The 9,271-nt window shown below is 29.9% G+C and overlaps 1 protein-coding gene across 1 annotated transcript; it reads left to right on the top strand.

Moving 5' to 3' along the window:
* Positions 1-476: 476 nt before the first annotated feature.
* On the top strand, positions 477-3,519 carry LOC143561014 ((E)-beta-ocimene synthase, chloroplastic-like). Its single transcript, XM_077049177.1, has 7 exons — positions 477-723; positions 810-1,092; positions 1,758-2,127; positions 2,213-2,431; positions 2,509-2,635; positions 2,721-2,969; positions 3,047-3,519. Exons 1-7 carry the CDS (start codon positions 664-666, stop codon positions 3,362-3,364), a joined length of 1,626 nt encoding a protein of 541 aa, XP_076905292.1. The 5' UTR covers positions 477-663; the 3' UTR covers positions 3,365-3,519.
* Positions 3,520-9,271: the final 5,752 nt, after the last annotated feature.

The following is a 9,271-nucleotide window of genomic DNA, read 5'->3' as shown; positions in this document are numbered from 1 at the left end:
TAAAACTGTGTTTGTGAGTAAATCCAACGCTAATGTAGGGCACCGGGAATAGGGCCTTACAGATAAATCATTAAAATTAATATTTATTTTATATTGAAAAATTTATTTTTTAAATGAACTCTGTTTTTAATAAAATTATACTGGTGTGTTTATAAAAAACGATTAACTTTTTTTAGATTTTTTTATAAAAACTTAATTATTAGACATTACTAGAAAAAAATTAAGATTAGTGTCAAAACTAATTGTTGTGAAAGAAAACAGAAAAAGAAATTAAAATTACATCCATTCATAACTTGACAAGTGGCAGAGAACAAGATTGTAAACTAGGTTGCTAACACGAACTAGTTTGCTTCAAATTAAAGTTTTTTCAATTAATTTTATTTTTCAAATAATGTTACAAGCTCATTTTGAATTGCCAATAGGAGTGGTCCTGAACCTACTCATTTTGTCTAACTCGCTCGTGAACCTCATGCATACTTATGATGAATTGATAGGTAACAGAGTGACAAACCCTTGACAGTAGGTCAAATATTTCATGTTGAAATTGCTTGAACGAAAGTTTTAACATCCTATAAATATATGATGAGTTGTGGACTAAAATATTATATACCAACAAACCTAAACGAAAGTTAAAATATTATAATATTATAATTATAATTAGCCATGTACCAGCCAACTATCTGGAGTCATGACTTTATCCAGGTCTTAGCTGAGAATTCCCCGGTAACGTAACATACGTTTTGAAGTTTTTTTATTAACTTTATATTTTTTTGCGCGTATAATAATTTTATTATCCTTTGATGGACAAGATCAACTCGAAGGAGAAGGTGAAGGAGCTAGTGAAGAAAGTAAAGGTGTTGAATGTTAATTTGGAAAATGGCCGTTTCAGTGCCTTGAAATTGCTTGAACACATAGACCATATCGAAAGGTTGGGTCTTGGCTATCGGTTTCAAAACGATATAAGGAGATTACTAGACGTAGTGGCGTTAACATATGGAAGCAGTGTTGGGCTTGATAAAGGAGAAGACAGTTTGCATGAGGCATCCCTCAAATTCAGAATTCTAAGACAATATGGTTATAACGTGTCCCAAGGTAGTACTTTGTTTTTTTCTTTAATTTATAAATCAATAAGAATATACTCATAATAAAACTTGAAATGGAAAATTTAAACAGATCTCGATGTTATGAATCTATAATTTCTAAACAACCACGTGATATAATCAAATCAGATATTTACAGTTGTTACTTCCGAAGTGAATATAAATAAAACACGTAAAATTGTACAACATTTTATTGGTAAATCAAGAACAATCATACAACATTATGATGACTAAGACATGAAGAGCAAGTATTGAATTGAACTTTCCTATGGATGAATTGATTTGTTTGTTTACAAGAGATGTTGATGGTGTATATACCCATCCAACAGACACAATGTTCCAATGAAATGTTACACCTTAACCCTAATAACTATATATCAGTTTCTAACTTTACATATGTACATACTAGACCCTTCAACTTTAACAAATACATAAAAGATACTAAATATACTATCTACTAATAACACGTGGACCCCTTATTTAGTTTTACCTTCAATAAGTTTGAGTCTCTAGTTTATAGTTGGGACAAACCAATTAACCAGATTTTTTTAGAACTCAGGTTGATATATATTGCTAGGATAATATTTGGTCTACGTATATATTATCACTTCATTGATCAACTGACCCACGATTAGATTGCAATATTTGAATATGTAGATTTTCTTAGGAGATTTAAGGACAACAATGGCAGCTTTATTGAATGTTTACAAACAGATGTCAAAGGCTTGATAAGTCTATATGAAGCTGCACATCTTGCATTTATGGAAGAAAGTGATTTGCATGAGGCCAAGTTACTAGGAATGGAACATTTGCTAAAACTTAAGAGTCAAGAAAATCAAGCTCCAGAACATATAAACCATACACTGGAAATCCCTTTGTATCAAAGGATGCTTAGATTACAAGCAAGGGGTTACATTGATGCATGTCATAAACGACAAGACGTAAATCCTCTTCTGCTAGAGCTTGCAACATTAGATTTCAACATGATCCAAGCAGCATTGAAAGTAGAACTTAAAGAAGTATCAAAGTAAAGCATGTTTTGCTATCAATTTTAAAATATAAAAATGGATATGCATGTAAATAATAATAGTTTCTCCCTTTATTTATTACAGTTGGTGGAAAGATATAGGCTTGGCACAAAACTTAGGCTTCGCTAGGGATCGACTCATGGAATGCTTCTTTTGGACAGTGGGAATGGTTTTTGAACCAGAGTATCATCCTTGTCGTGTCGGACTAACGAAGGTTGGTACCCTAATTACTGTCATTGATGATATCTATGATATTTATGGTTCTCTAGATGAACTGGAGATCTTCACTGATGTTGTCAAGAGGTATGTAATTTGGAACTATAAATTCTATTGTCTCTGTCGTTCAAAATTTTGAATTGTGTAACTTCCGACTTTTTTAGGTGGGATATTAATGCAACAGATCATATGCCCAAGTATTTACAAATAAGCTTTGGAGCTCTTTTTAATACTATTACTGAAATGGGCTCACATGCACTAGGAGAAGACATCACACCAATCCTTGTAAAAGTGGGTTAGTATATTGCATTAAGATTCTTATACTACTTTTTAACACTAGCTAAAAACATCATATTTTTTTATCGTGGGATTGAAGTGGGGAGAATTACTGGAAACGTTCCTTGTCGAAGCAAAGTGGACTCATAGCAAATACATGCCAACACTTAAAGACTATCTTGATAATGCATGGCAGTCGGTTTCAGGAGTGGTTATACTAACTCACGGATACTTTTTAATCAATCAAGATATCAAGAAGGATGTATCCAAGCCCTTGGAGAAGTATCATGACCTTATGAAATGGTCATCGATGGTTTTTCGACTTTACAATGATTTGGCTACTTCTACGGTATGCTCCATAGTTCATTGTATTTTCAATGTTATACTTTTGTTAGTTTCTCGTAACTCGTAGTTCGTTTGATGTAGGATGAGATAGAAACTGGTAATAGTCTAAATGCAATATCATGTTACATGAATGACTCTGGTGTTTGTGAGGCTGTCGCCCGTGCATATATAAGGACATTAATTGATGAAGCATGGAGGAAACTGATCAAAGTGCACTTGGCTTGTTCCCAAGAATTGGCGAATCCATTTGTGGATATGGCAATTAATCTTGCACGAATTTCACATTGTACATACCAACATGGTGATGGACATGGAGCTCCTGATGCTAGAGCCAAAGATCGGGTCGTTTCGGTTATTATTGATCCCATTACAATAGGAGAAAATGGGTATAAAGTATAGTTTGATAGTTAAAAGTATTTAGAATTACATATTTGTGGGTGATAAATATTTAATAGAAGTCCAATTTGGTGGTACACTACAAAAGAAATATACCCAATACATGTGTTGGATAACGACAAAGAATCGGTAATCTAGAGAGACAAAATGGGTTTGATTCCAACAACTGTAACATCTTACTTGTAGAATAATAAATAAAAAGTTTTATTTATTTAATTGTGTATTATTATTAAATTATGTTGAATAATAATAAGAGTATGATCTTGAAAATAAAAGATAGATTATGGGAATGAGTATAGGCCTTAAGATTCATGACCTTATCCTACATAAGCATCATAAACCTCTCTAAAACCCTAATGTCCCCATTTCCTTCATCCAGCCACCACACACCTTCAAAAACACACGCAAACACTCTCCTTCAAACCCAGAACCAAATCCGAGCTAAATGAGAGCAGATTTCGTGATTCAAGCGTCATCAAACAACTAGCAAAACGTCTAGATCGACGTATTGGTCCAGATCTGAAGCAAACCAAAACCCTAAAAGGTACGTTTTTTATATAAAGGTGAGGTTTTAGATGTCGGCTTGATTTAAGAAATGATACTAAGGCAAATCGGACCTTATGATGTAATAAAAACATAAACTTTGTAGTAAACAAGTTGTTTAGAATGGAATGGGAATCAGGCCCTAATAATAACTGAGGCAGAAGGGAACTGCACTCTAATAATATCCGAGGCAGAAGGGAACATACCCTAATAATATTCTAGGCAGAAGGGAACCGAGCCTAATAATACTCGAGGAAGTAGGGCGAAATGCTCTTTAAAACATATAAGTATGTATTTAAAAGTATGAGAATTATGAAAGTATGAAATTGATAAAGAAATAAAGTAAGAAAGTATGTGTATGAATGAAAGGTAATTTAAGTATACAACATCTGTCTACAGATACGTATATATGTAAATATAATGTGTGTTGCCTAATTAACTAGAACTCACTCAACGTAGCTAATTTTTAGTATGCACGCAACTAGCTTGAGGGAGACACATGACATTGGACTGAAGAGGCTGACATCTTGAGAAGAATGTTATGATATTTTAATATGACTTTTTATATTATATTTTAAGACAAGAGTTTGATAGTTATGAAAACATTTGAATATATATATATATATATATATATATATATATAATATGGTTAAAGTTTAATGTTTCCGCGAAAGTTTTAATTCACACTAATCTTTAGAATTGTGTTTCTGACTACATCTAGAAAATTTAAAAAAATTTAAAATATAGTAAAGAGTGTACAAACCCTAAATTGATTTAAAAAAAATTATCCAGGGTTAATAATCGAAATAAAGTTAAGAATATGAAGATTGCAAATTACCAATTTTGATTCAATACAAGATGATTGTATAATACAAAAGCCAGCAGATAACCATATATTTTAATCTTCACTTAAAACAAATATAACCTTTTGATTTGGACGAACATGATTCAAATCAACCATTAGTTCAGCAAATCCATTTGCGAAACAAACACTTTTCGCATATATTTTAATTCAACTGTAGAGACCTTTTGTGATGCTCAATTTCCAGTATTTGAGTCAAAACTTTAAACTTGGCAGAATTAATTACAACAAATTTTTTTAAAATTATCTAATATAAGATAATGAAGATATGTTATAACATATATCTACTGAAACTTTAAAATCTAGTTATAGTATGTACTATAAAAAATGTTTTTATTACATATCAGAAATGGGACTTTCGGATTTTCAATAAACATGTAGAAAGATGTCATCTCTAACAAATAATTTCAGGTGCACCACTTTAGAATAACAAAAATGTTAGTTTTTAAGTTACTAATATAAAAAATCAATATTTACTGTATAAAAAACATAAATTGATTGAATGTAAATAAGAAATTGTTAAACATTAATAAATAAGGATCATATTTATTTTAATCTATTACATGTTGAGGTTTTGGAAAAGAGAATATTTATTTTAATTATTAAATGAGTCAAACAGTTAACAAAAGTAGTTTGTATATACAATCAAAGATTTAATTTGTTCTATTTGAAATTTAAAATTTCGACAATAAATTAAATCATAGTCAACTTGCTGAAACCAAATACAAAAAAAATATATATATATATACAAAATATAGATATATATATAAATATATATGTTCATTAATATAATTAAATGTGGACGTTTTGCTAAACAAAAATTGTTAAACATTAATAAATAAGGATCATATTTATTTTAATCTATTAAATGTTGAGGTTTTGGAAAAGAGAATATTTATTTTAATTATTAAATGAGTCAAACAGTTAACAAAAGTAGTTTGTATATACAATCAAAGATTTAATTTGTTCTATTTTAAATTCAAAATTTCGACAATAAATTAAATCATAGTCAACTTGCTGAAACCAATACAACAAAAAAAATATATATACAAAATATAGATATAAATATAAATATATACGTTCATTAATATAATTAAATGTGGATGTTTTGCTAAACAAAATACTTATTGCAATTATAAAAGATTCAAACGTTTAACAAAACGAAGTTTATAAACACAATCAAAACTTCAATTTTATCAAACTTGAAATTTGAAAGTTTGACCATAAGTATATACTTAACAATAATATTAAAATTCAGTAATGTAATAGCCACAACAATATGCAGCAGTGTCTTCATCATCACTGCATTGTGAAAAATAGTTTTCTACACATGCATCACCATTAAGAGATGTTGTCTTTGAATTACTATAAGTTGTAACATCTGGAATTCAAAGTTTTAAACCAGGAACACCTAATACGAAGTATTACAAACATATAACATAGGTTAAACTTTTGCCTAAATAAACATTAAAAGTTGTACCTTGAATGATCACCCACACATCAACAAACATCAAACTAAAAACACAAATTCATAATGCATCTAGAATAAATAACATTTTTAAGGATATCAAAATTTAATATAAAAATAATATAAGTTCGTAAAAAACATAAATTGATTGAATGAACAACAAATTAATACATCCTTCAAAAAAAGAAAGAAGATGCTAACACAATAAACCGATCGACTACATAAACTATTAACAGAACAAATACAAACCCTAAAATGCGAAAAATACACGAAATGAAAATAAAAAAAATCAGACTATGAGAATCGAACAACGGAGAGAAAAGTTTTGATATCGAATAAACGAGAGATGATCTTCTGGATTTGATAATTGTTACTAATTGTCACTGATGTTTGAGAGAATTAGTTAAACGGAGAGAGAGAGAGAGAGAGAGAGAGAGAGAATGTTAATTAGGGTTTCTAATATTATGGCTTAAATAATACGAAAGAAATGGTTGGAATTACTAATAAGAAAGTAGGGACACGACATCTAGGTGGAAAATATGGAATAAAATACTAGAGTAGTTAAATATGTTTCTTTGACATTTATTTATCAAACACATTTTAAGGAAGCCTTAATTACTTGAATTTGTGGATTATTTGTTAGGACTCACCCAAGTTTAACCAAAGACTCGATCTTTTCGTTCACCAATCAAGGTGAGTAACAACATTCCTTTTTTCATACCTTTGTTTTGAGGGCTTTATGCTTACGAAAATCTAATTGTTATTAAACTATTCTCGTTAAACATAAATCAAATATTTGTGTGATGTGTAATTACTCGATTAATTGGTGATTGTTATGCGACTGTGTGTTTATTGCTTTTGGGTTGGTATCTCATCCTTGTCCTCATTCTCATCTCATTAGTATGATCATACGCCGTATAAGTAAACTTATTTGAACTAGTGTCATGCGGAAAGACATAAAATGTTTATATTAATTGTTGTAGTTCATTTCGCAATAGAAGTGGTTGTTTTTATTTATTATTATATTATATGAAATTATGGTTGCTCAATCAACATGTGTTATTGACAAACTATATTATTTTTATGCATATTACAGGTTGAGGTTTGACATGATTTGAAGTTGAAGAATTTGGATTTGAACTTTAGGATATTCTAATACAAAAAAGACAATTGTTTATTTTCGATTGGATGTAATTTCTTTTATTTGATCGTTTTTGTGTACTTTGATAGTGAAATGAAATAATTAGTTATTGTCACTTTATTTATCTTAGTATCTCTGAACTATGAGCAATCTTAGTCGTGCCATGACATATTCCACAGTAGGTTGGGGTGTGACATATATATATATATATATATTCTTTTTCTAATAGCTAACCAAGCCACAATAATCTTGTTAAAGAATTGGTTAGTTAAAGTTCATTGCTACGTGACAGTGACGTAACACTTTAACTAATCTCTCCACAACATATAAACTCAACATGACACCCAAAATAACTAACGTAGAACAATATTTTTACAAAAAACGATAACCTAAACCTAACATGACTTACTCCAATTAACAAATAAACCCAATAACCCTAACTAATAAAGTAAACAATTAATTCGAACTCCAACCAACTTTTAATTTTATTTCAACTTCAATATGTATCTAAAACGCTTCACATGTAAACTAACTCAGGGCTGTTTCAACTATCACTCCCTATGATTTGTGCTTGTTTCTTGTCTAGAGCAGTGCTAGCTCGTCTTGTTGGACTTGATCTGAATTTATTTCTACTTTCTACCTCCTTTTCCTTCCAATTGGGACAGTCATAAAGCCGTTGATAATGGCTAGTTTTCTTTAAAAAAACTATTTTATTTATCATCTTCATCATCCTCCATATATATCAAACATACCATTCTTTTAAAACACATTTTCTCATTCTTTCATTTTTTTATCAAAATAAAAAAAAACTTCCACTCTCTACCCACCATGAATCAGTTCAATCAATTCCTGTTAGGTTTTGGACATTTTGCAACCAACTAACCCCCGAACGCCACACAGCAGACTCAACCGAACATCACCCAATCAAGTCAACCCCCCCCCCCCCATTCACGGCAATTATGAATTTCGACCCTAGCATGTTGGTTTATTTTAAATAAGAAAGAAAAAAAATAATGATGGGGTAATAATTGGAAAGGAGTTCATCCACCACACCCCCAAAAAGCCCTTATACTGACGTGGCGTTACATGTCGCACAACATTCGCATAAAGGTTTCATCCACTATACGTAGTCTTATTCAATGGATGTTGCAATTAATAATAACTTTCTCTAACATGAATTAACAAGTAAGCTTCTCAATGTCTCTTCATCTGCAAATTATTTTCGTTTACTCATGACGAAATTTGTGTATCTATAATATATATAAACGAAAACATAAAAATCCTATGTGTCGCGATGTGGCCGCTCCCCCTTTTTTTGGATTCACCAGATTTGCTTGATTTATAAATGGAGCCTTCTCATGCATTTGACCCGAATTAGTAGGTATGGGTCTTACCAAACCCAGATATTCCTTAAACGGGTTATAACATCTCATTAAATTAAAAATTATTCTCACCAAATTATTGATGTAAAAATCCTATAAAATAGGATATGCTAAAATTAATATCTTATTTATTTTAAAAAAGATATATATATTATTTAAATTAGAAAACCAATTTTATAGTAAAAAAACGGGTATTGGGTCTCATCAAACCATAAATATATTATTAACTTTCATAAATATTATTTATAATTAAAAAAACCAATTTTATATTAAAAATATTAAACAGGTCTTGGGCCTCATCAAAACTATATAGCTTTTAAACCAGGTTATAACATCTCATTTATTTGTGAAACAATTTATCATCAAACCATAAGTATATTATTAACTTTCATACAATAAAAAGAATATAAATTCAAAAATAAAATAAATATTAGAACAAACAATATAAAACAACCCCCGTAATACGGGGGATAAAAAACTAGTTATTTTATATATTAAAAAAGAAGATTTACTT

The sequence above is a fragment of the Bidens hawaiensis genome, unplaced genomic scaffold (genome assembly GCF_021521415.1).
Source record: "Bidens hawaiensis isolate Kalapana, Puna unplaced genomic scaffold, B.hawaiensis_p1.1 tig00020524_1, whole genome shotgun sequence".
In the NCBI taxonomy this organism is placed as follows: Eukaryota; Viridiplantae; Streptophyta; class Magnoliopsida; order Asterales; family Asteraceae; genus Bidens; species Bidens hawaiensis.
This window is presented reverse-complemented; position numbering and strand designations above follow the sequence as displayed.